General features: G+C 45.3%; 2 protein-coding genes across 4 annotated transcripts in view; one reads left to right on the forward strand and one right to left on the reverse strand.

Annotated features, from left to right (window-relative positions):
* Positions 1 to 13,704, reverse strand: part of EBNA1BP2 (EBNA1 binding protein 2) — a 51,733-nt gene extending 38,029 nt beyond the window's left edge. Inside the window, exon 1 of the mRNA XM_010371857.1 lies at positions 13,623 to 13,704. The gene's annotated coding sequence lies outside the window, so the exon portion shown is untranslated. The remainder of the gene's footprint in view (positions 1 to 13,622) is intronic.
* Positions 1 to 27,177, forward strand: part of CFAP57 (cilia and flagella associated protein 57) — an 83,267-nt gene that overhangs the window by 29,667 nt on the left and 26,423 nt on the right. For 2 of the 3 annotated variants that reach the window (XM_010371855.1, XM_030912957.1), the window contains 9 exons: positions 5,377 to 5,589; positions 7,501 to 7,674; positions 13,561 to 13,722; positions 17,660 to 17,815; positions 19,517 to 19,610; positions 20,249 to 20,439; positions 20,968 to 21,141; positions 22,204 to 22,362; positions 25,140 to 25,283. In XM_010371855.1, coding sequence (XP_010370157.1) covers positions 5,377 to 5,589; positions 7,501 to 7,674; positions 13,561 to 13,722; positions 17,660 to 17,815; positions 19,517 to 19,610; positions 20,249 to 20,439; positions 20,968 to 21,141; positions 22,204 to 22,362; positions 25,140 to 25,283 — 1,467 coding nt within the window. Of the gene's footprint in view, positions 1 to 5,376; positions 5,590 to 7,500; positions 8,626 to 13,560; positions 13,723 to 17,659; positions 17,816 to 19,516; positions 19,611 to 20,248; positions 20,440 to 20,967; positions 21,142 to 22,203; positions 22,363 to 25,139; positions 25,284 to 27,177 lie in introns of those variants that run through there. The other variant, XM_010371856.1, reaches the window with a different exon arrangement.

Genomic DNA, 27,177 nt, shown 5'->3' on the forward strand with positions numbered 1-27,177 from the left:
ATCTACACCATAGATAATAGTGGTGGTGGTACAGTTAGGGAGAAGTGGATGGATTCAGATGATTTTAGAAAGTAAAGTCGTGGGCTCATGCCTATAGTCTAAGCACTTTGGGAAGCTGATGCAGGAGGATCGCTTGCACTCAGGAGTTCGAGACCAACCTGGGCAGCATAGGGAGACGCTGTCTCTACAAAAAGTAAAAAATATTTGCCAGGTGTGATGGCACACACCTGTGGTCCCAGTTGCTTGGGAGGCTGAGGCGGGAGGATCACTTGGGCCCAGGAAGTCAAGGCTGCAGTGAGCCATGATCACACCACTGCACTCCAGCCTGGCTGACAGAGTAAGACCCTGTCTGGAAAAAAAAAAAAAAAGAAGGAAGGAAGGAAGGAGAAAAAGAAAAAAAGAAAGTAAAATCACTGGGTCCTAGAGTAGTGGATTAGATGTCAGACATGATTAAGAGGGAGAGGCATGGAGAGGGTAAGAAGAAGTCAGCAGATGAATTTGGAGAGAAAAGGTCATTGGAAAAGAGAGGCATTCTAAGCAGAAGGACTTGTTGGAGATGATGAAATGGAGGGATGAAATGTAGGTGCTCGTTGGTTCATATGGCTGGAACACTGGACACATTTGAGTGATGATAAAGAGGTAGTAGGAAAGGTTGGCTGCATCATAGAAGATAGTGTATGCCATGCCAAGGAATTGGACTTTAGTCTTTCAGTGACAAGAAACAAAGGAAAGGATTTAAGCAAGAAAGTAATGGGATCAGAAAGGTAACTCTCTAAACAGTATTGAGGAAGGATTAGAGTAGAAGGAAATTGGAGTGATGGAGAGCAGCTAGGATGTGAAGGTGAAAGTTGGGTTAGGAACTAAACCATGACTTTAGTAGCAGAGGCAGAGAGAAGAAAGAGATGAAGTTCCATTTTGGCCATGTTATATTTCATGTGCCCAGAAGTGTGATGTATGTGTGTGGAGGTCAGGAAAGAAGTCAGGGCTGAATATGAAGATTCGGGGAATTAGAAAGTAGAGGAAGTCAGAGGCATAGACTAGATCACCAAGGGCCTAATGGATCACCAAGGGCCTATGTGGAATCTGAGAAGAATATTGGACAGGAGAGAGGAGACCAACATTTAACAGACTGGTGAAAGAAGAGGAGCCAATGAAAGACTGAAAATAAAGATATGAAGAGAACTCGGAATCAATAATTGTCTCAAAGAAGCCAAGGAACCAAACAATTTCTGAAAGGTTGAAGTGGTCAGTGGTACTAGATGTCAGAGGGAGGTCATGTAAAGTCCAAAACTGACTATTGACTTTAGCAAATAACAGGTCATTGGAAGGAAAAGTAAAAATTTGTGGAAAGTGAAAGTGCTATGTAAACACAAGCATTTTTGTTTGTTTTTGAGACAGAGTCTCACTCTGTCATCTAGGCTGGAGTGCAGTGGCGCGATCTCGACTTACTGCAACCTCCACCTCCTGAGTTCAAGCAATTCTCCTGCCTTAGCCTCCTAAGTAACACATGCTCTTTTTTTTAGACAGAGTTTCACTCTTGTTGCCCAGGCTGGAATGCAATGGCGCAATCTCAGTTCACTGCAACCTCTGCCTCCCGGGTTCAAGCGATTCTCCTGCCTCAGCCTCCTGAGTAGCTGAGATTACAGGCATGCACCACCACGCCCGGCTAATTTTGTATTTTTAGTAGAGACAGGGTTTCTCCATGTTGAACTACCAACCTCAGGTGGTCTGCCCACCTCGGCATGAAGGACTTTCTTTACTATTTCCTGGAAGGCGGATCTTCTAGTTAAAAATATATATATATATTATGTTTTTATTTATCTGAGAATATCTTTATGTTCATGTTTATCTTCATGTTTAAAATATAAAAATACAGTTTTGCTGGATGTAAGGTTTTTTTTCTTACTTTCAGTACTTTGCATGTGTCTCCTACTGCTTCTGGCCTCCTTTGTTTCTGAGATAAGTTAGATATTATGTGATTAATCATTTTTCTCTTATGGCTTTCTATATACATACATATATATATATATTAGATGGAGTCTTGCTCTGTCACCAGGCTGGAGTGTGCAGTGGCACCATCTCGGCTCACTGCAACCTCCGCCTCCCAGGTTCAAATGATTTTCCTGCCTCAGCCTCCCGAGTAGCTGAGACTACAGGTGTGCACCACCATGCCCAGCTAATTTTTGTATTTTTAGTAGAGACGGGGGTTTCACCATATTGGCCAGGATGGTCTCGATCTCTTGACCTCATGATCCACCTGCCTCGGCCTCCCAAAGTGCTGGAATTACAGGTGTGAGCCACTGTACCCGACCAGCTTTCAAGATTTTCTTATCTTTGGCTTTCAACATTTTGTTTTTGATGTGTCTGGATCTGGATTTCTTTGCATTTGTCCTACTTGGAGTTTATTGTACTTCTTGGATGTGTAGGTTAATGTTTTTCAACAAACTTGAGATTTTTCAGCATTATTTATTTGAATATTTGTTGTTTTTCTCTCTTCTCCTAGTGCTGTCATCACAGTACACATATGTGGGTGCATTTAGTGGCTGCCCACATTTCTCTGAAACTCTGTTAATGTTAATTTTTCTTAATTAGTATTTCTCTCTGTTCTTCCAATTGCACAATCTCTATTGAGCTATTTCAATTTTGCCAGCTCAAATCTACTGTTGAGCCCTTCTAGTGAATTTTTCGTTTTGGTTATTGTACTTTTCAACTCCAGAATTTCCATTTGATTTTTAAAATAATTTCTGTCTTCTTATTATATTCTCTATTTGATGAGCCTTGTTATCCTACCTTCGTTTAATTATTTAAGCATAGTTTCCTTTAGTTAATTGAACTTATTTGTATTAGCTACTTTGAAGTCTTTGGCTGCAAAATCTACCATCTGGGCCCCTTCAAAGGCAATTTCTATTGCCTGAATGCTTGCTTGCTTGCTTGCTTGCCTTTTCTTATTGGTCACACTCTTTTTGTTTGTTTGTTTATGTTTCAATTTTTTGTTGGCTGAATATTTTAGACAATATATTGTAGCAGTTCTGGGTATGTGTCCCCCCAGGAGGTTGTTGTTGGTTGGCTGATTATCTGTTTCATGACTTGGCTGAGCTAATTCTGTAAAGTCTGTTTCCCCTGTAGTGTGCAGTGTCTCATATCATTACTCAGATATTTTTCATCTTTTCTTTTAGCCTGGCTACCTAGGCTTGCCCATGAGTTGCCTGAGCTGCTAATTAGTTATGGATTGTGCATAAACCCTCTTAGCCAATTAGGTTTTTACCTTTTACTACCAGATTTATGTGTGGCTTGGAAAATGCTATCACAGTTCAGAGAGTCAATGGCTTTTGCATCATGTTCAGCCAGAGACTGGTAGTTTGGATGTCCTCTCTCTGATTGTACATAAGAGGGTACAGCCTTGGACATGCACAGTCTTCCAGGCTGTGAGGGATGAATATGATTTCTTCTTCTTTTTTTTTTTTTTTTTTTTTTTTTTGAGATGGAGTCCCGCTCAGTCACCCAGACTGGAGTGCAGTGGCGCTACAAAATACAAAAAATTAGCTGGGCTTGGTGGCGGGTGCCTGATTTCATTTTTAAGCCTGGCTTCCTAGGAGATGCCCCTGGGTTGGGAGAGCTTAATGTTCAGCGTTTGGTGGACTGTTGTGTTTGGTAGGCCCATTGTGCCAGTGAGACTCTGCCCTATGTTAATGGGTCTTTGTGTAGCTTAGGAGATGCTTTCAAGTTTTCCCCATATCCCACTCTGACTGCACCTGAATCAGCACAGCCTAGCACATACACAAGACCTTCCAGCCCCTAGAGTTGTCTGTTATCCCTGAAGGGCTCTTCTTCCCTGTCCCTTTCACTTGTTCTATCAAAATTCCACTCCTCTATATCATTTTGCTTACATCCTGGAGTTATCAGCCTCCTCTTAATCACTTTCCACCAAGATCTCCATTGTTTTAGACAATGCCCATAGCCATGGACTTTTCCATGTTCTATTCCAAATAAAGTCAGTCCCCTCAAGCAGAGCTGAGAGCTCCCTGTCTTAGCACCTGACTTTCCCATGGTCAGAACCTTTGCTCCACTGCACCAGAGCTGGGGCGGGGACCTGCTTTTCCAGGAGTAACATCTCACTTCCGTGAGTGACACTTGAGGTGTATGTGCGCGCGCGCGTGTGTGTTTACGTGCATGTGTGTAAGCCCCTGGTCTTTTTGGCTTGCCCTTCATTGCTTGGATCTTTCACTCTATGAGCAAACTGGGTCAGCAATCATTGGGGCACAGTTATTCTTAGTATGCTGAGCTTGGAGTGGAGCTTCTTCCAACAAGTGAGAATGGGCTGGGGGGAAGAGAGTCTGAGCCCTCTCTGCCACACCTGCTTGGAATAGAGCTTCTGCAACATGGGGCTGGGGTAAGAACAAGACATCCCAGCAGTTTCCCTTTCTAGACTGAAACCATAGCCCAAGACTGGGAGCTATGGGGAGAGGGAGTCGCTTGTCTTGGCCACATCTGCCCAGTGTGCACAGCAGTGAAGTTTCTGAAGCTGAGGCTGTAACAGAGCGAGTCATGGCTCAAATGCTGCAGACCCTGTTCTTACTGGGATTGAGCAGATTTTCTTGAATAAATGTTTTTCCATTTGCTGTATTCCCTGAGGACAATTTCCAGAGACATTTTATTTATTTTATTTTAGACAGGGTCTCACTCTGTCACTGAGTCCAGAGTACAGTGGTACACTCATAGCTTACTGCAGCCTCAACCTCCCCAGTCCAAGCCATCTTCCTGCCTCAGGCACATGCCACCATGCCCAGCTTATTATTTTTATGAAGACAGGGTTTCACTATGTTACCCAAGCTATTCTCAAACTGCTGGGCTGAAGTGATCCTCCCACCTCAGCCTCCCAAAGTGTTGGGACTACAGATGTGATCCACTGCACCCAGCCTTCTAGAGACTTTACATGATTATTTTTATCATATTTACCAGTTAACCTACATTGTCAGAGAGAAGGTCAAGTTGAGGTCCTTACCCTGCCATTCCAGAAGTCCACTCTCTCTGTCCTATTTTTGCAAGTTTCTGTGAATATATAATTATGTCAAAAATGTTTTGAAAAAACAGCAATAATTGGTTGGTTCTAGCCTTAAGAAACCTGTATGATTCAGTCTTTACGTTCATAGCGTGAAAAAGAAATGGGAGTGTCTCATCTTCAGTAATTTGCAAGTGTCATAGAAAACAGAATGTGTACGTTCACAAGAAGCTACGTTTTGTGCTGACAGAAGGGCCTACAACAGGAAAGGATGTTCTGCTCAGTCTAGTGGAGCACCTGAGGAGTTTGCAGCCTTTTCTGTGTTAGTATGTATGTGTGTATATGCTCTTCCCTGGATATGCCTTCCTCTCCTGCAGATTCGCTCAATTGTGTGGAATGCAGATGATAGCAAACTGATTTCTGGTGGCACAGATGGTGCTGTGTATGAGTGGAATCTGTCCACAGGAAAGAGAGAGACAGAATGCGTGCTCAAGTCTTGCAGCTACAACTGTGTTACTGTCTCCCCGGATGCCAAAATTATCTTTGCTGTTGGATCAGACCACACCCTCAAGGAGATTGCGGATTCCTCGGTGAGTCTGCCCCTGCCCTGCCTCTGGGCTGCTGCACAGATCTGCAGGGACAGCCTCCCATGCTTACAGCAGAAAGTATGCACGGAATGAGGGCCTCTGTGTACAGGGCCCATTCTTCCCAAGATAACATCAGGCTCCTCATTCCTTTTGGATTAGCTCAGTTATCGTCACTCCCTGAATTTCCTGCTCAGTTTCCTTCCTGACTGGGTGAAATTGTCAATTGCGGCCTCTTTTTCATTTCTGTTTTACTTGCTGTCTGTAACTTCTCTCCCACCTTCCGGGCATGGAAGTCATGTCATCTCTAAACTGCGCTCTTACCCTTGGTCTGCACTTAACTTTCCTGGGGTAAAAACCTAACTACAGTATGCACTGAGTAACACCAATGATGGACCACATAGACTGTAAGATTGTAATGCCATAAGGTTATAACGCCAAATTTTCACTGTACTTTTTCTGTTTAGATATATAGATATTTTCCTAGGCTGTCACAGCTAGGTTTGTGTAAATACACTCCATGATGTTTGTGTGACAAAATAGCCTAACCATGTATCCCATATCAAGCAGTGCATGACTGTGCAGTTAGCTGCTATCACCTAGGCTTGCCACTGTATTCTTTTGAAATCCCCAAACTCTGAAACTGTACAGTTACACTAGGCTCCAAATAGTGAAGGGAAAAGAGAGGAGCTCAGCAAGGATGTGTCCTACAAACATGCCCTGTGCGCTCCTCCAGCTGGCTCCTCCCACTTTTCCTGTGACTGGTGCCTGGGAAAGTGTGTAGATACCATGGCAGCAAGCTAGCCCAAGGCAGGTCTCCCTGCGGCTGGAACACAGTTGACAGTATAGTGACTATCCTGTGTACTCCCGAGTAGCCCGGTCCTAATTCAATGGCAGCTATCAGTGCTGTGCCAGAATAAAGCCCCTTTAGGGCAAGGCTATGTTTTGCTCCTCTTGGCAGCCCTGCTAGCTGGCACACCATGTGGTGCACAGTGTTCAGTAAATGTGTGTGTAGGTGGGCCGGTAGATGAGTGCATGAATGAGTGAGGGAATGACGGGGCGCTCTGATAGTATAGTAGTCCCGCCTTATCCACAGTTTCAGTTACCTGCGGTCAACCAAGGTCCAAAAACAGGTGAGTACCATACTGTGAGTAAGATATTTTGAGAGAGAGAAACCACATTCACACAGCTTTTATACGGTATTCATGTAACTGTTCTATTTTATTATTAGGTATTATTGGGCCTAATTTATAAATTAAACCATATCATAGTTATGTATGTATAGGAAAGAAACATAGTATATATAGGGTTCAGTACTATCTGTGGTTTCAGGCATCCACTGGGGATCTTGGAACATATCCCTCGAGGATAAGGGGAGACTCATGTATAGTTTTGTTTATGTAATGAGCATTAATAAATGTTGCTGAATACATTTATGACCAATAGCCCATTCTCATTTTGAAATGCACCCAAGCATAGCAGTCAAAGCAGAGACTGGAGCCCACCTAGGTACATGAGTTGAAGCAAGTCCCTTGTCACACAGATGGTCCATCATCTGTAGACTAGGGATAACAGTAACTGCCTCAGAGGGTTTCGTGAGGATTGAATGACTTGCAACATGGAGAAGGCACAGAACAGTGCTTGGCACATAGTAAGTGCTATATGAATATTTCTCTTTACTGGTATTATTCCTAACTCATGAAACTGGTTATTTACCAGCAACACAACAAGGAATATCCAGCTTGCACCACTTTTTTTGGGCTAGGCACTATTCTGGATGCCAAAAGGGATAGAAAAAGCATTTTTTAAAGACAGGCCCCTAGGGATCTGTTAGAGGAGAGGGCGAGAGAGAATGGTACCAGGACATGGAGGCCACAGCTCGACCCCTCACACTGAGCAGAGCTGCCTGTGTCCCAGATCCTTCGAGAGATATCGGCATTTGACGTCACCTACACCACCATTGTCATCTCGCATTCTGGACGCATGATGTTTGTGGGCACCTCAGTGGGAACCATTCGTGCCATGAAGTACCCTCTGCCTCTGCAGAAGGAATTCAATGAGTACCAGGCCCATGCCGGTCCTATCACCAAGGTGAGTAGGGCCCTCTCCCCAGGAACCCAGTCCTACACCTGCCTGCCACATGCTTTGTTCATCCCTTCAACCTCCCAATGTCTTTTCTCTTTCCTTCGTCTCTCTTATTTATTCATCCCTCATTCATTGAATCACTGTCTATTGACTATGAATATACTCTTTGTTTAAAACTACTTCCAGGAATTGAGCCTAGGAAATCATCAAAGATACACCTAAAAATGTATGTATGACGTTTTCACCATAATATTATGCATAATAAGGGGCCATTTGGTGGATGCCGTAGCTACTGTGAGTGTGGCCTGCGCTTGACCACAGTGCCTCCTTCTCCAGAGAATGACCCGGACTGAAAGGAGCCATAGCCCTGAAGATTAGCCCCTGAGGGTACAAAAGGCCACCCCAGGGGCAATACCATGAGTACACATTTGTAAATTGTCCTTCCATTCACCCTTCTCATAAAGTAGTGTCTGTGTTCAACAGTCCAAACGTGGAAGCAACCAAGTGTCCACCGACAGACCAATGCATAAGCAAAAGATGGTATATCTGTACAATGGAACAGTATCCTGCCTAAAAAGGAAGGGAATTCTGCAAAGTGCTACTACATGGATGAACCTTGAGGATGTTATGCTAAATTAAATAAGGCCGGCCACAAAAAGATAAATACAGTGTGATTCCACTTTTAGGAGATACTTAGAGCAGTCAGAATCACAAAGACAGAGTGGTGGTTGGCAGGGGCTGCGGGAGGGGGAATGGGGAGTGATTGTTTCATAGGTATAGAGTTTTGGTTTTACAAGTCAAAAGGGTTATGGGGGTCGTTGGTGGCGATGGTTGCCCAACATTACAAATGTATTTAATAACACGAACTGTACACTTGAAAATGGTTAAGATAGCAAATTTTACAGAATATGTATTTTACCACAATTTTAAAAATGAAATTAAAAAGAATTAACTTGCATGTGAAATGGTTGCCAAGAAATCATAGTCAATAGTAAATTAAAGGTTATTCATAGTGCATAAAAAGAAAGCAACGTCTGTACCTACACTGACCCCCTGAAAAACAGGCACTGGGAAGGTGTGCATCTCCTCTTCCTTACTCTCTCTTTCTGCAGATTGAATGACGTAGCGCCTGAGGTTTTGAATTATGTCTCAAACTCCACAGTGGCTTACCTGCAACACTAGCTGTATTAAGAAAAGGTTTCTCATTATAAAACAGAACATTTCTGTACCAAGCCTGGGCCTTGGGTCTAAAGTAAATTACTACAACATATTCCCCATCTTCCCTTCAGATCTGCTAAGTTTTGTGGGTAAGGAATTTATTTTTCTGATTATAGAAGCAATGCATGTTTATTTTTAAAATAAAAATCCTTGCCAGGCGCAGTGGCTCACGCCTGTAATCCTAACACTTTGGAAGCCCAAGGCAGGCAGATAATGAGGTCAGGAGATCGAGACCATCCTGGCTGACACGGTGAAACCCCGTCTCTACTAAAAGTACAAAAAATTAGCCGGGCGTGGTGGCGGGGTCCTGTAGTCCCAGCTACTCAGGAGGCTGAGGCAGGAGAATCACTTGAACCCGGGAGGCGGAGGTTGCAGTGAGCTGAGATGGCGCCACTGCACTCCAGCCTGAGCAACAGAGCAAGACTCTGTCTCAAAAAAACAAACAAACAAAAAAATCCTCATAATGGCATCATCATTTCTTTCATGCATTTCCTTCTACATTTCCATGTGTGTGTGTTTTAAATAAAATTAAAATCATACTGTGAGGCCACTCTCATGACCCGCTTGTTTTTAACTTCACACTACTGTAAGCATTTGTCCATACAATTAAATATTTCTCAGAAGCATGACTTTAGTAGCTACACAAATATCCTATCCTGTGATGGACTGTAACTTACTAACTCTTCTCTTGCAATTAGGCATTTAAATTATCTTATGATCTATAGTGAATAGCCCAGTTTACAAATTTATATTTGCATCTCTGATTCTCTCCTAAGACTGAATTCCTTGAGAGAATTCCTGAATTCAAGAGTATTGCCATTCTCAAGATTCTTGACACATACTGCTGATTGTGAGAAGACATTTTTCATAGTTAACTCTTTTGTTTTAACTGTTTATATTGAAATACTTACAGGTTTAGAGGAAATTTTAAAGATAGCACAGAGTTCCCATGTACCCCTCACTCAGTTTCCCCCAGTCATTACATCTCCTAGAACAGTAGCAACATATCAAACCAGAAAATTGACACTGGTCCATGGTGTATATGTATTTCTGAATTAGTTCTCACATGCACAGTGTGTGTAACCACCACTACAATCACAATATAGAACCGTTCCATCCCCACAGAGATCTCCATCTACCCTTTAGAGTCATACCACTCCTCTCGACTATCATCCCTAATCCCTGGCAACCACTAATTTGTTCTTATTTCCATAACTTTTGTCATTTTGAGAATTGCGTATGCTATTATACTGTATATGGCCTTCTCAAAATGGCTTTTTTATTGATACATAATATCTGTACATATTTATGAAGTACATGTGATATTTTGTTACAGGCATAGAGCATGTAACGGTCAGGTCAGGATATTTAGGGTTTCCATCCACCTCACGTACTTATGATTTCTGTGTTGAGGGCATTTCAAGTCCTCTCTTCTAGCAATTTAAAAATATACAATACATTGTTGTTAACTATAGTCACCTTACTCTGCTATCAAACATTAGAACTTATTTCTTCTTCAACCTGGCACGTGCATCATGCCTGTAATCCCAACACTTTGGAAAGCCAAGGCAGCCAGATCACTTGAAGTCAGGAATTTGAGACCAGTCTGGCCAACATGGTGAAAACCCCATCTCTACTAAAAAATACAAAAAATTAGCCAGGCATGGTGGTGCATGCCTGTAATCCCAGCTACACAAGAGGCTGAGGCAGGAGAATTGCTTGAACCTGAGAAGCAGAGGTTGCAGTGAGCTGGGAGATTGTGCCACTGGACTCTTAGCCTGGACAACACAGCAAGACTCTGTCTCAAAAAAAGAAAGAAAAGAAAACTGATTTCTTCTATCTAATGTTTTTATCTGTTAACCAATCTCTATCACCCCACCCACCCATACACTTTTCCCTAGTATCCATCATGCCACTCTCTACCTCCATGAGGTCAACTTTTTTTTTTTTTTTTTTGAGACAGAGTCTCACTCTATCACCCAGGCTGGAGTGCAATGGCACGATCTCAGCTCACTGCAACCACCACCTCCTGGGTTCGAGCGATTCTTCCACCTCAGCCTCCCAAGTAGCTGGGATTACAGGCACATGCCATCACGCCCAGCTAGGGTCAACATTTTTTAGCTCTCATATATGAATGAGAACATACAATATTTGTTTTTCTGTACGTGACATATTTCACTTAACTTCACGACCTCCAGTTCCATCCATGTTGCTGCAAAAACATGATTTCATTCATTTTTATGGCCAAATAGTATTTCAGTGGGTATATATACCACATTTTCTTTATTCGTTCGTCCACTGATGGACACTTAGGTTGATTCCATATCTTTACTATTGTAAATAGTGGTACAATAAATATGGGGGGTGGGGTGCAGGTATGCTTTCAATATACTGATTTCCTTTCCTCTAGATAAACACCCAGTAATGAGATTGCAGGATTGGATGGTAGTTCTATTTTTAGTTTTTTGAGAAGTCTACATACCGTTTTCCATAGTGGTTGCACTAATTTACCTTCCCACCAACAGTGTATAAGAGCTCTCCTCTCTCCACGTTCTTTACCTTCCCACCAACAGTGTATAAGAGCTCTCCTCTCTCCACGTTCTTTACCTTCCCACCAACAGTGTATAAGAGCTCTCCTCTCTCCACGTTCTTTACCTTCCCACCAACAGTGTATAAGAGCTCTCCTCTCTCCACGTTCTTTACCTTCCCACCAACAGTGTATAAGAGCTCTCCTCTCTCCACGTTCTTTACCTTCCCACCAACAGTGTATAAGAGCTCTCCTCTCTCCACGTTCTTTACCTTCCCACCAACAGTGTATAAGAGCTCTCCTCTCTCCACGTTCTTTACCTTCCCACCAACAGTGTATAAGAGCTCTCCTCTCTCCACGTTCTTTACCTTCCCACCAACAGTGTATAAGAGCTCTCCTCTCTCCACGTTCTTTACCTTCCCACCAACAGTGTATAAGAGCTCTCCTCTCTCCACGTTCTTTACCTTCCCACCAACAGTGTATAAGAGCTCTCCTCTCTCCACGTTCTTTACCTTCCCACCAACAGTGTATAAGAGCTCTCCTCTCTCCACGTTCTTGCCAGAATCTGTTATTTGTTGTATTTGTTGTCTTTTTAATAATACCTGCTCTAACTGGGGTAAGATGGATCTCATTGTGGTTTTGATTTGCATTTCCCTGATGATTAGTGATGTTGAGCATTTTTTCATAAGCTTACTGGCCATTCGTATGTCTTCTTTTGAGAAATGTCTGTTCATGTCCTTAGCCCACTTTTGTTTTCTTTTCTTTTCTTTTTTTTTTTTTTTTTTTTTGGACAGAATCTCGCTCTTGTCGCCCAGGCTGGAATGCAATGGTGCACTCTCAGCTCACTGCAACCTCCCCCTCCTAGGTTCAAGAGATTCTCCTGCCTCAGCCTCCCGAGTAGCTGGGATTACAGGTGCCTGTCACCACGCCCAGCTAATTTTTATATTTTTAGTCGGGATGAGGTTGCACCATGTTGGCCAGGCTGGTCTCAAACTCCTGACCTCAGGTGATCCACCCGCCTAGGCCTCCCACCGTGCTGCGATAACAGGTGTGAACCACCGCGCCTGCCCCTTAGCTGACTTTTTAATAAGATTTTTAGATTTTTTTGTTTGTTTAATGTTGAGTTTTTTGAGTTCTTTGTGTATTCTGGATATTGGTCTTTATCAGAGTAATAGTTTGCAAATATTTTCTCCCATTTGACAGGTTGTCTCTTCACTCTGTTGATTATTTCCTTTGCTGTGCAGAAGCTTTTTAGCTTAATGTCCTGATTGTGGCTTTTTCCACTCAGCTTAATCCCCTTCAAATCCATCCAAGTTGTGTTGTGTATCAGTCATAGTTTATTCCTTTTATTGCTGAGTAGTGTTCCACGAAAAGCAAATCACAGTTTGTGTAGCCATTCACCTATTGTAGGATATTTTTAATTTTTTCCAGTTTTCAGCTATTATAAATAAAGCTGCTGTGACCAGTCACATACAGGCTTTTGTGTGGAAATAAGTTTTCATTTCTCTGGGATAAATGCCCAGGAGTATAATTGCTGAATCATATGGTAAGTGTATATTCGGGTTTTTTTTTTTTTTTTTTAAACTGCCAAGCTATTTTCCAGAATGGCTGTACCATTTTCCATTCCCACCAAGAATGTATGAGACCCAGTTTCTCTGCGTCATTGCCAGCACTTGGTGTTGTGACTGTTTTTTTATTTTAGCTGTTCTAATGGGTGTGGAGTGATATCTCATCATGGTCCTAATTTTGCATTTTCCTAAATGGCTAATAATGTGGAACATCTCTTCACGTGCTTACTTGCCATCTGTATATTTTCCCTGGTGAAATGTCTCCATATCTTTTGTCTGCTTTCTGATTGAATTGTTTGGCTTTTTTACTGTTGAGTTTTTGAGAGTTCCTTATATATTCTAGATAATAGCTGACTCTTCAGATTCCAAATCCACAGGGAATGCAGACATAACCTTGCTTCTGCTATTCATTAAGAGATGCCTGTGAGGGCTCCTGTCTCATTCTTACCTGGGATCTAGTTTACCCCACTGTGAGGCTGTGCCCAGGATTGCATGGGGAGAAGCCTTGCACAACAGCTGGCGCAGCCCTGGTCATCTGTGGCCTTGAAAGCTTCCTGGCCATGATCTTTTTCTCTTCAGATGTTGCTTACCTTTGATGATCAATTCCTGCTGACTGCTGCTGAGGATGGCTGCCTGTTCACCTGGAAGGTCTTTGATAAGGATGGCCGGGGAATCAAGCGAGAGAGGGAGGTGGGCTTTGCCGAAGAGGTGCTTGTGACTAAAACAGACATGGAAGAAAAGGTAAGAACTGGATCTAATGAAGAGGGACATGGAATTCCTTACCGGACTGCATTCAAATGCGGGTCCAGTACCAGGGCCCTCTATAGCCTGGCTACACCCTGTGCCCAGTGCAGACCCCCACAGCTCCCTGCACATGTGCTGTCCACACAACCAAGCTCTCCTCCTCACTGCCACTGTCCACCCTACTCTGCCTGTCTTTCTGCCATGTGATCATCTTGACTTACACTGTGCTTTGCTTTTATTCTGTGATCTGGTTTTCCTCTTCCTACTCTTTGAAACCAAGAACAATGAAACATACAGTTTTCTTATGACCAACAGTTTCTAGCACATGCTGGGCACATGGAAGACAATCAATAAATATTTACAAAAGTAAAGTATATTCTCATTTAAATGTCACAACATCTCTATGAAGAAGATACTGTCATTCTCCCCATGTTTCAAAAAACAAATTAGGAGAGCTTGAGGGACGTGTCCAAAGTCAGTGTGCTAATAAACTAATAGGACCAGAGTTCTAATCCAGATTTAATCTAGAGCCCCCTCCTTTAATCACTATACCAAAGGAACATCCCTTCCTTCCTGTTGATGCAGTGAACATTTCATAAAGGTGCGTTTTGCAGAGATGTGAGTGCATAGCTCTGTGCTATGCTCCCTAAGGGAGAAACTGAATGGATGATAAACACACAAGGCTCATGGAGGATCACAGAACTACACAGTCATTGCTGTTTGTCCAGAATCTTAACTGTGTTTATTGAATACCTGCCATTTGCTAGGCACTGGGGGTGCATGTGTGAAAAGACAGGTATGGGCCCTGTGACATGACCAGGAAGCTCACAGTCAGGTGAGGGATAGAAACAAGTAAAGCCATCAGAGCAGCAATGCAACACTGCCACAAAGCAGGGTGACAAGCCTCTGGCATGTGCTGGAGATCCCTTCTAGAGCTCCCTAGAATTTTCTGCAGGAAAAGCAAAGAGGGGGAAAGATGAGGGAGGGCCCCGTGAGAGTGGGAGCCTGACCTGCTGCAGAAAGAACCCCTCCTTTTCTCTGTTATCTTTTCTGTTCTTCCCAGAGGGTAGGGGAAGAGGCCAAATAGGAGACAGCAGGCTAAACCAAAGGCCTGAAGGTGCCCAAGCTGCCTTCTGACCACAGCCCCCAGATGGACCTGACAGTACCACTGCCAGGCTGGAAATGACTCGCACATGTACCACTCCTTCTTGAAACTCCCTTCTGTCTTACCATCCATGTGACCACACTCTGTTCCCTGTAAACCTTTCTGACTCCTCCTCCCCACTCCTGTCCTGGCTCTTCCTCCACCTGTCCCTTTAAAAGCATGTTCCCAGAATTCTCAGCTCTCTTTATATTCTATTATAGTCTATGTAACTCTCAGGCCATGATTTACCTTCTCTGCCTAGGATTTACAGAGGGGTCTGCTGTGTACCTGACACTATACTAAGGTCTGGGATTATAGAGATAAAAGACATAGAGCATCCTTTAGCTGATAGCCTGGGGAGAGGGCATGCCAAGTATCATAAAGAAGGGAATTAAACGTGCAGCCGAATGAAGTGTCATGAAAGAACAATGCCGTGGGAGCACAGGGGAAGGAACTTGACTCAGGCCAGGTGGTGCCAGAGGACATGAGCCTTGCTCAGAGCCTTCCAGAACAAATGGACAAGGGCCACTGAGCAATGAGCAGTGAGTGTGTGCAGAGGGATGAGGGAGTGGTGATCTGCAAAGCTGCTCCTAGTTAGGGTGTGCCAGAGAGAAGGGCTGAAGATGAAGCTGGAGAGAAACAGGTCAGAGGGCCTTTTACACCATGCATTAGGCTGCACATTGTTCATAAGGACCGTTCATAAACTTAAGCTAGGGAATGACTTAATATGATTCACATCTCAGAGAGATTACTCTGCAGCAACGTGGAGAAGAGATGAAGGAAGGACGCTGAACAAGGACCTCAAACACAGCATGTCAAAGGCCGGGTCATTCCCACGGATAAATAGATCCCACTAGCCAGGGCAGACCCCTGGGGTCATTGATAAGTATTCATTCAGTGCTGACCATGTTGCTAGTTTTATGCTAGGTTCTGGGGATAAAGCGGTGAAGCAAGACAGGCCAAGCCCCACCCTCAGGTACCGGCCCTTCTACCTAGGAGACAGCCTTCATCCATGATCCTTACCTCTCCACCCTACATCCAATCAGGCACTACCTTCTCTCAACTCACTCTCTCCAAACTCTCCATTCCTCTCCGGTCCCCTCCCCTACCTCAGTCCAAACCCTGTCCGTCTCTCACCTGGTCTATGCAGTTGCCCCCCACCCACCCCAGCAACTCATCATCCTACTTTTGGTCCTTCCTTAATCTAGTCCGTGCTGCATACCGCCATTGGAGAGATCTTTATAACACCAAAGTCAGACTGATCAGGTTTGATGAGGACCTTTGGAAGCCCTCTAGGATAAAATCCAAACTTCCTAGCATGGCCTACCAGACCCCTGATGGTCTGACGCAGTCTTGGCTGCCCCTTCCTATGCATCCCACCTGTGCCATGTCACATGCAGTGAGTGCCCTGGCCAGGCATTCCTGCTCCCTCCTCTCTGACTTTGCATGTGCAATTTGTGCTTATCCTTCATCTCAGTACTACCTGTGCACCAGATCCTCACTAGACTGCTGGCCAGAAATGCAGAAATGTGTGTAATCCGGTTCCTTGATATCAAGTCGTTCACAGGTGGTACAGGAGACAGACCAGAAATGATGAGATAGGGATGCACGGGGTCTCCCCATAGGTAAGCAAGAAGAAAACACTGCATTCTGACCCACTCTTGTCATCAACATTAACTTTTTAAGGAAATGAAGGGTGTGTGTATTATAGTATTTTTAGAAAACTTTGGCATCAGTGAGTACGATGGGAGAAGACACTAGGCCGGGTGCAGTGGCTCAGGCCTGTAATCCCAGCACTTTGGGAGGCTGAGGCAGGAGGATTGCTTCAGCCCAGGAGTTTGAGACCAGCCCGGACAACATAGTGAGACCCCCATCTCTACGCAAAATATAAAAATTAACAAGGTGTGGTGGGGCATGCCGGTAGTCCTGCTACTTGGCAGGCTGAGGTGGGAGGATCACTTGAGCCCAGGAGGTCAAGGCTACAGTGAGCCGTGATCACACTGCTACACTCCGGCCTGGGTGACAGAGTGAAACCAAGTCTACAAAATAAAATAAAGAAAAAAGGAAGTGTAAGAAGATACTTATTAGGCATAAAAACCAGCAAGACAGAAGAGTTAGGATTTAAAGTAATGAAAGTGAGTCCAAGAAGACATCAAGAGGGACCCAGCTTTGGGCACTTACCACGATTTGTCATAATGTGTTTATCTGACTGCCTCAGTAGACTCTAAGTTCTATGGGGACAGGAGTCATGCTTTAGTAAATATCTTCTGAGATCCTACTCTGTGTTAGACACTGTTCCAGTACTTGGGATATATCAGCAAACAAACCCTACAAAGATTCTGGTCTATGTGGAGCAAGTTCTAATGGGGAAAGAAGAATAAAAATAATAAAATAATAAGTAAATTATAGAAAGTGCAAGATCTAAGGAAATAAGAAGAATTAGAGCAGAGTAAGAAAGGTGATGGGTCCTGGGAATGGGAAGGGGTTGCAGAATTAAACAATGTGGTCCAAGTCAGCCTCATCAAGCAGGAGATGTTTAGGCCGACTTGAAAGAGATGAGAGCGTTACTAGCACAATGTAGTAAGGACTTTTTGAGGATAGAGGAGGAAGCTCATATGTCTCCTCGTTTTTAGCCGGTGTGTCTTCTGGGGAAAAGATGACAGGTTCCAGTTGAGACACATTGAGTTTGAAGCTAGACAGAGTTGCAGGTCTCAGGTCAAGGCCGCAGGTTTAAATATTCTGATTCACCCTCACTGTCAGTGTTCTTGATTCTCTGTCCTTCTCCCAAAGGCTCAGGTTATGTTGGAGCTAAAGACTCGTGTGGAGGAATTAAAAATGGAGAATGAGTATCAACTCCGACTAAAGGACATGAACTATTCTGAGAAGATTAAGGAGCTAACAGACAAGTTCATCCAGGAAATGGAGTCCTTGAAAACAAAAAACCAGGTCTGTTTAAGAGACTGACCAACAAGTGCAAATAACAAGAAATTTCCACTTTCAAGACACAACTGGCATATACTGCCCAAGCTATGCTCAAACAGTAAGATATGTGAAAATGTCCAATTTTAAAGCATAGTTGTTGATATCAGAAATGCTTACAACTGGAACTGGCCGGGCACAGTGGCTGACGCCTGCAATCCCAGCACTTTGGGAGGCCAAGGCAGGCGGATCACTTGAGGTCGGGAGTTCGAGACCAGCCTGGCCAACGTGGTCCAGCCTGGGCAACAGAGACTCCATCTAAAAACATAAATAAATAAATATGCTTACAATCAATTGCTAAGTGGAAAAAAAAGCAGAATATAAACCACTTTATGGTGAATGGTATTAATCGGTATTAGTGGTATTAACAGATTAATTAATCTATAGTAGTAAAATACATATAGAAAATAGATAACAGTATAATTATCTCTGGAAGTTGAGATTACAGATAATTTAAATTTTGTTTTTTATCCTTTTTGTAATTTCTAAATTCTCTACAATGAGAATTATGATTAGGAGAAACTTATTTTAAAACAAAATGAAAAGAAAAGAAAAACAAAGCAAAAAAATAAGAAAATCAAAGCATAGATGGAGAATAACTAGCAGAATACCGATTCCTGGATTGTCAGGAAGTTAAATAAAATTAGTCTACATGGCCTTTACATAGTTAGATTTGGTCCGGGACTCTCCCAGATTCTTTTCTTTGTTCTACACAAATCTGGACTCCTATCTAAAATCCCCGCTGGGCAAGGTGGCTCACCCCTATAATCCTAACACTTTGGATGGCCTAGGCAGGAGGATCGCTTGCATCCGAGAGCTTGAGACCAGCATGGTTAACATAGTGAGACCCTGTCTCCAACATAAAATAAAAAATGAGTCTGCCATGCTAGCATGTGCCTGTAGTTCTAGCTACTTGGGAAGCTGGGATGGGAGAATTGCTTGAGCCTGGGAGGTGGAGGCTGCAGTGAGTCATGATCTCACCACTGCACTCCAGCCTGGGTGACAGAGTGAGGCCCTGTCCCTCACCCCCTAAAAAAATTCCCAATTATGTGCTTGAGGGATATTTGTTTCTTTAATGTCTATGGGTCATAAAGTTTGGCTAAAAAAAAAGAAAGAAAAACCTTGGCTATTAATTGTATTAATTAATTCATTTTATAATTTTATTCTTTTAGCCAACAAACAGCTATTTGGTGCTGTATATAAGCCAGGCGCAAAGTTAGGTCCTGAAGATGGCACACCACCTCCAACTCGCCCCCCAAGCCTGAAAGCTTTCCTGCTCAGTTAAAGAAAACACTTGCTCAGAAGCTTTACCCATGAACACACCCAAGGATTTCATTGACAGCAATGTGCCGGCAACAGAGGATTCAAATGTATCCCTACTTTTTCATCCAGAAGTCCTTTTGACACGTGTCCAAAACTGAACTCATCATTGACAAACCCATTTAGTAGCAAGAATAGAAATAGGAACAGTATAGAGCTTTTTGAGCAGAATATAACATAAATAAAAGGTGACAATGTGGTTGTTGCTTCATAGAACAGTGCTTGGTGCAAAATAAGGGCTTGAGAAATGTTTGTGAGTGAAGGAGGGTGTAACTTGCAAAGTCAGTTCTTGCCTTAGTGGTGCTTTCAGCAGATGTGTGTAAATGAGGAAATGTGACTCTGTTTTAGGTCTTAAGAACAGAAAAAGAAAAGCAGGATGTTTATCACCGTGAGCACATAGAAGACCTCCTAGACAAGCAAAGCCGGGAACTGCAAGACCTGGGTGAGCCCACAAGTAGAGGCCTCGTTGGTTAGGGTTGGAAGAGCTAGGTTATGGGAAAACACTTGAGAGTCCCCCAGACACGGTAGAAGTCTCAGGGAACAAAGTTTTAGCTTTGTCTAAAAACAGGCTACATGTATCCCCTGGAACTCACGGTGGTTTTTACTTCTGTGTTTTTACTCATTCACTCAGCACATTAAACACCTGTTACATGAAAGCAGGAGACATGGAAAAGTTCAAGTTTGGAACCTGATCGTCTCAGGCTCACCACGTTCTTGCCAGGTGCTCTAGGGAGTCACCTCACCTTACCGAGCCTCACTTTACTCTTCTATAAAGTGGGGGTCCTAATACCTAGTTTTCACACTCAGGATATTCTTCTTGGCCCTGAGTCCCCAAATACCACTCTGTGCTTTCCTGGAAACTTTTCTTCCCAGAGCAGGCAGGCAGGGAGTTTGGCTACCTGATGAGATGATGGGATGAGGGGGTGGCGGTGAGGAAGCCAGGCAGGCATTTGAATCTTGGCTCTGGAGGCAGCTGCTCCAGCTGGTGCTGGAAGGAATGGGAAAGTGCCCAAGGCTCCTGGGTGTCCCTCAGGCGGGTGCTGCTCTCCCACCTTAAATACCTTCCTTGCTTCTCTCCAGAATGTTGCAACAACCAAAAGTTGCTTCTAGAATATGAGAAGTACCAGGAGCTGCAGCTCAAGTCCCAGAGGATGCAGGAAGAATATGAAAAACAGCTCCGGGATAATGATGAGACCAAGAGCCAGGCTCTGGAGGAGCTGACTGAGTTTTACGAGGCCAAACTGCAGGAGAAAACCACCCTCCTGGAAGAGGTACTCACAGGAAGCCATGCTGTGCCTCCCTTTCCCAGAGAAAAGCCACCCATTCACTCAGATCTCCATGGCATAGCCACTGTATGCCAGGATGTGTTGTGCACTGGGACAGACATGGTTTCTACCCCCAAGGAACTTGTATCTAATGGGAGAGAGAGCCAAATAACATCGCAAATAAATATAACATTACGATTGTCACAAGTTCTGTGAGAGAAAAATATGGGAAGCCTGGGTTTCCAGTGAACAAGACCAAAGAAGAACAGGGATGGGGTGTTGGAAAGGTTGGGGTTGAAGTGGCGGAGCATGAGGCCTGATTTGGTAGGAAAAGAGGGGAGGCAGGAAGAGAGGACAGAGGGGAAGAAGGTGGACAGGTCAAGGGCCCTGTGGCCATGGTCTCCGTTTCTGGAATGACACTCGCCTCCCACTCCTTGGGACAGGTCCCCATGCTCATCTCACCTCAAGCCCTGTGGGCACAAAGGTGCGGGAGTCCCTTCTCCCCTGACCACACGCCCACTCTCTCCGAGCCAGGCACAGGAAGACGTCAGGCAGCAGCTGCGGGAATTTGAAGAGACTAAGAAGCAGATTGAAGAAGATGAAGACCGAGAAATCCAAGATATCAAAACCAAGTATGAGAAAAAGCTTCGGGATGAAAAGGAATCAAACCTGCGGCTCAAGGGAGAAACAGGCATCATGAGGAAGAAGGTAGCAGGCTGTTCTCCAAGAGACCTGGGGTGGGCGAGGGTGTTGCAGAGAAAGCTGGGGTGGGTGGACTGACCAGCCTGGGGAGCCTGGCCGGGGTCCTGCCTGTCCCCATCTTCAGGAAGCAGGCTGGGAGAAGAGCACGAGCCAGTGCACACTCACGCAGATGGACCCTCCCCACCACGTCCTTGGAAAGGCAGCCACACGGGCGTCCCTGCTCTCCTTTTCACAGGATATTGGGGTTCCCTGTGTGCAGATAGAGGCTTTCTAGTTTTCACTTATTGGCAAGTAGGATTCAGTCAATGTTTTCAGAGCTAGCCCTCCAATGGTAATGGAAATAAGGTCTTCTGGGGATGAGATAGATGAAGTCTTGGCCTGGAGGCATCCTCAGGCTCTTGGTCCAGGGAGTCGTGGGCGGCTCCTGTTCAGCACTACGGGTGGAAGAGGGAATGGGGGTGTAGGATGCTTGGTTTACAAAGTGAGGAAGATGTTTTTAGTTCACTCACCATTGAGGGTGAGGGAGGATTCAACTCAGTTTCCCCAAAACATTTAGCCCTGGAGAAGCTAAGTTCAAAGCAAGCTCGAGTTTCTTCCTATTAGAAAGCACACTAGTAAATCCAGGGGACAATCAGTCTTCCCTTCTTGGTCATGGCTCAGATGGCTCATCAGTTAGAGCCCACTTTCTGTGACCTTGATGCAGTGTGGATCCCAGACTTTCAAGATCAGTGTGGTCACAGAAGTCTCCGGTCCACTTGGCGTACCGGTCTCCGGAACCTCTTGTGAAGACAGACAGTCCTCTCATAGGGGAATGGGCCTGGATGTTATGGGACAGAATACTACATCATCCATTTGGCCTGGGAAATTCCTGAACTGTCCCAGATTCTCCAAATATTCACTCCTAAAATCCCAGAAATGTTGAGTGCTAAGTGTTTTCAGGCCACGGAAGGTGGGGCGATTCAGATCACAGTTGGCCGGCGGTGGGGAACCCCTTACATCAAGACAGTGGGAGGAGTGGAGATGAGTTCTGACTTTAGTGGTCTTTGGTGTTGCCGTTCGCTTTTCTAGTTCAGCAGCCTGCAGAAGGAGATTGAAGAACGAACCAATGACATCGAGACCCTAAAAGGAGAGCAGGTGAAGCTGCAAGGAGTCATTAAGTCTCTGGAGAAGGACATCCAAGGCCTCAAGCGAGAGATCCAGGAAAGAGACGAGACTATTCAAGACAAGGTGACAGCTCTCCTTCTGTCCTCCCTCAGCTACGGCCAGATGGGCCAAGGCAAGGAAGGCAAAGCTCAGGGGAGAGAGGGTCCCTAGCTTCTCAGGACGCATTTCTGTAACTTGATGGGGGAACCAGCGGTCAATGAAGTGCCTCTTGTGTGTTTGGCACTGGGCTAATCGCTGTCAACACATCGCATTCAGTTCTGCCAACAACCCAGGGGGCCTGAGAACCCAGTGTTATGGTTCGGGAAGCTGAACTCCAAGAGGCTGGGTATCTTGCCCAGGGGTCACACACTTCAATAGGTGACAGGCTGCGATAAGAACCTGAGTCAGCTGACTCCACTGCTCCAGGCATCCTCGGAGGCGCTCCCCCATGGACTGGGGGCAACTCACTTGCCACACTGCCCACATGGTCCCCCTGTCGCAGAGGGACTCTCCTGGGGTTGACCCTGTCCAGGAGGCTGCTTCCACTTTTGGGATGCCTTTCTTACAAAACACTCAGATGACAGAGACATCACATTCTGTGGGGCAGACCGTATAGTATCATCCTCCTGAGCACATCCAGATTCCGTGCCCTCCTTTCCATCGCCTCTGCCACTATGGCCCGAGGCAGGAGGAATTCTCCAAGGGCCGAGAACATGGGCTTCAGTGTTAGGGAACTAGGTCCGGCACAGGTTCCATTTACTGGCCATTGCACCTCGAGCAACTTCTCTAAGCCTTCATTTTCTCACCTATAAAATGGGGATGATCACCACCTCAAGGGGTCTTGTAAGGATTACATGGGATCATGCCTAGATGTCATTTCTGCATGTGAGTGTCGGTGTATGTATCTGGGCTTTTTATTTTTATTTTATTTTATTTTATTTTTTAGGGAGGATCCAAAGTTCTGTTCAGATTCTCAAAGGGGGCTTTGACAAGAAAGAGATGAAGGTCTCCCCACCTAGAAAATGGCAACAGCCTCCTAAGCAGTCTAATGAGCAGTCTAATGGGCTCATTTCCCACCTTCCATCACCATGGACTGGCAGGGTGCAGGTGCAATGCCGCCACTCTCCTGCTCAAAGCCCTTACAGCTCCCCATTGCTACAGCAGGGGTCAGCACGCTCTTTCTGTAAAGGCCTAGGTAGTGAATATTTTTGGCTTTGGAGGCAATGTGGTCTGTCTCAACGAATCAACATGAATCAACACTGCTGCTGTAGAGTGAAACCACCCATAAACAAAACATTAATGAATGAACTTGGCTGTGTTCCAGTAAAGCTTTACAGAAATAGACAGCAGGCCAAATGTGGCCCATAGGCTGTAGTTTGCCAGCCCATTGCCTAGGAGATAAATTCTGAACTCTTTCCCCTAACACGAAGACCCTTACCTCCCTCCTCTATTTCCCCAGCCTCACCTCTCACTTCCCCCATGAACCACCACTTGGCTCTCAAGCCAGTCATTCTCAGCACCCTCAATATATACTTTGCCTTCTGTGCTTTCCTCTTTTACACATTTGTCACGTTTTAGGCTTAGATTTGCTTCTGTATCTTCTTTCCCAGCTAGTGTTTTCTTTTAAGGGCAAGGGACTGTGCTGTATTTATATTTGGAAACCCAATACTTGGCAAAAGATCTTCATTCAGTAAATGTTTGAGAGATGGATATATTTATGTTCTGATTATTATCACCATGCAACGAATTAACCTTAAAACTTAGTGATTGAGGCCAGGTGTGGTGGCTCACGCCTGTAATCCCAACACTTTGGGAGGCAGAGGGAGGTGGATCATTGAGGTCAGGAGTTCAAGATCAGCCTGGCCAACATGATGAAACCCCGTCTCTACTAAAAATACAAAAATTAGCCGAGAGTGGTGGCACATGCCTGTAATCCCAGCTACTCAGGAGGCTGAGGCAAGAGAATCGCGTGAACTTGGGAGACAGAGTTTGCAGTGAGCTGAGATCTTGCCACTGCACTCCAGCCTGGGTGACAGTGTCAGACCCTGTCTCAAAAGGAAAAACTTAGTGATTGAGAGCAACTATTTTATTCTGCTTACAGGTTCCACAGGTCTGGAATCTGGACAGGGTACAACAGAGTGGCTTATCTCTGTCCCCGATGTCTGGGGCCTCAGCTGGGAATACTGGGGGTGACTCAAAATAGCTGAAGGCTGGAAGATCAACATCCAATGTGGCTTCTTCAGTCACATGTCTGGCACCTTGGCAGGGATGTCTGGGAGGCTAGGCTCAGCTGGGTCTTTTGACCAGAGTCCCTAATGTCCCCACCAGCCTGGATGTCTCAGTATAGTTGGACTTCTTACATAGCAGATGGCCTCCCCCAGAGCAGGTGTCCCAAGAGAGCCAGGTAAAAACTGCTTAGCCTTTTTTGGCCTAGCCTTGGAAGCCACACAGTCTCCCTTCTGTTGCATTATTTGGGTTATGAACAAGTCACAAGTCCAGGCAAATGCAAGGGAAGGGGATTCACTTCCACCTCCTGATGGAGAAGCAGCAAGGTCACGCTGGAGAACAGCTGGAGTGTGGGGTGGGAGATGCTGTGGGGGCCATCGTTAGAAAATACCATTGTTCACAACCTAATATGAATGAGTGAGTGATGCATGAGAGTCCTGGTACAGAAGCTGAGGGGTCTGTGCTGTAGCCCCGTGGGGAGAGTGCCAGCCTCTGTACTGACGAAGAGAGGAGAGGAGTCTCCTGGTTGACCTCTTCAACCGGGAGAGTCACAGGCTTCGTGCTCTTTGCCCTAAAGGGCTGCAGTATACCAGAGCCTTACGATATCTCTCACTTCTGTCTCTTCTCACCCCCAGGAGAAGCGAATTTATGATCTGAAAAAGAAAAATCAAGAACTGGGGAAATTCAAGTTTGTGCTTGACTACAAAATAAAGGAGCTGAAGAAGCAAATAGAACCTCGAGAAAATGAGATCAGGGTGATGAAGGAACAGATTCAGGAGGTAAGAAGCCATTTGCAACACTCTGGCCTCTCAGACCTTCTGTCTCTTCTTCCATGATTGGCTAGCTGGCCTCAGGGACTGAGAGGAAGCTCTCCTCACAGTCCTCTCTGCTCCCAAGGTGTATGCAGCCTCCAGTCCACAGGGGTGCAACAGGGAAGGCCGTGGCCCTGCTGCAGGCTCAGCTGTCCAAAAGCAAATCGCTTGGGAATTAACTTGCTGCAGGACCTGGAGATGGGCTTTGGCCCTACCCCTGCCTCAGTGTGCAGTGTTCTGTGCCCTCCTAAGGGAGACGCAGCTATTGGGCGTTTGGCCACCAGAGGGCAGTGTGTACTCAGCCAACAGGCTAGCCTAGTTCAACATTTGTTCTCAAACTGGAAATGTTGGTTGAGACCCTAGGCGAGGCCATGGTGTTTGGACTTCATCTGATAAGGAATGAGAAGTCATCAGAGGCTCTTGAGCAGAAGAGTGGCATAATTAAGAATATGTTCTGGGAAGCAAACAGGATGAAGGTAGAGAGGTGAGATTAGAAGCAAGATCAACTGGACAAGGGTTTCTGAGAATCCTGTAAGGTCTCCCGTCCCCCCTGCACATACCACCTTTCCCTGCAACATATGTTTCCCCATCAGCCTCCCCTACTGGGCTGACAGTGGAGTCCATGTTGATCTAAAACTGAATTCTTGATTTTTCTCTCCCGCTTCCTCCAGTTTTCCCTCTCAGTTAGTGGTCCATGATCCAGCCAGTTACTTACCGCAGAAATGCAGAAGTCTTCCTTGATTCTTCACTTCTCTTAACTCCTATATCCAAATCATCAGCAACATCTATCTGATCAATTTCCAAAACATATCTCACATCAAACCCTCCTTTCCCGCTGCTGCTATCACCCCGGTCCAAGCAGCCACCATCTCTTATATGGACTGGACTCCAGCCTCCAGTCTGGTCTCCGCATAGAGGCCTGAGTGAACTCCCCAATGGGGTCCCATCTCACCTACAATAAAATCCAGAGTCCCAGTCAGGCCCATAAGGTCCTATGTGATCCAGCCTCTCCCTGCCTCTACAGCCTCCTCTCGAAGCTCTCTTTCCCTGCTCTAGCCCACTGACTTTCTGACAGTTCCTACGAGTCACGCTTTTCCATTTCAGAACCTCTGCAGTGCTGCTGCCTCTGCCTGGAAGGCTCTTCCCCCAGATCGCCACATGGCTGGTTTCTTTGCATCTTTCCGGTCTCAGTCTATATGCCTTCCCTGACCACCCTAGACAAAATAGGCTTCTGCCCCCCCTCCATCTTCTCTAATTGTTTATGCTGAGCCAGGATAACAGATACAAGGGTGTGAGAGAGCACTGATGACCCAACTAGAAGTGTAAGAGCCATGGTGGTGCCAGTTCTGCCCGATGACACCTTTGCTCTGGTAGGCCCAGTAAAGAAGCCCAGTGGAGATCAGTCCAGGGTCAGGGCGCCCAGAGAAGGTATGTCCTTGTGACAATGACTTTTTCCCTGGCTTCTGGGATGAGAAAGGATGTCCCCAGCTGACCACAGACCTGCCTCCACAGGGCCTCCTGCCATTCTTGAGTAATTTCAGGGCCCCAAAATGGCAGCTGTCAGTCCATTCGGGGTGCTATAACAAAATACCTTAGAAGGGGTAATTTATAGCCAACAGAATGTATTGCTGAAAGTACTGGAGGCTGGGAAGTCTAAGACCAAGACTCCAGCAGATTTGGTGTCCAGGCCTGTTCCTCACAGATGACACTTGCTATGTGTCCTCATGTGATGGAAGGGTAAAAGGGGGCAGACAAGCTTCCTCCAGCCTCATAAAAGGGCACAAATCCCATTTGTGAGGGCTCTGCCCTTGGGACCCGATCACCTCCCAAAGACCTGACCTCACTTTGGGGGTTAGGTTCC

Source organism: Rhinopithecus roxellana, chromosome 12 (genome assembly GCF_007565055.1).
Source record: "Rhinopithecus roxellana isolate Shanxi Qingling chromosome 12, ASM756505v1, whole genome shotgun sequence".
Classification (NCBI taxonomy): domain Eukaryota; kingdom Metazoa; phylum Chordata; class Mammalia; order Primates; family Cercopithecidae; genus Rhinopithecus; species Rhinopithecus roxellana.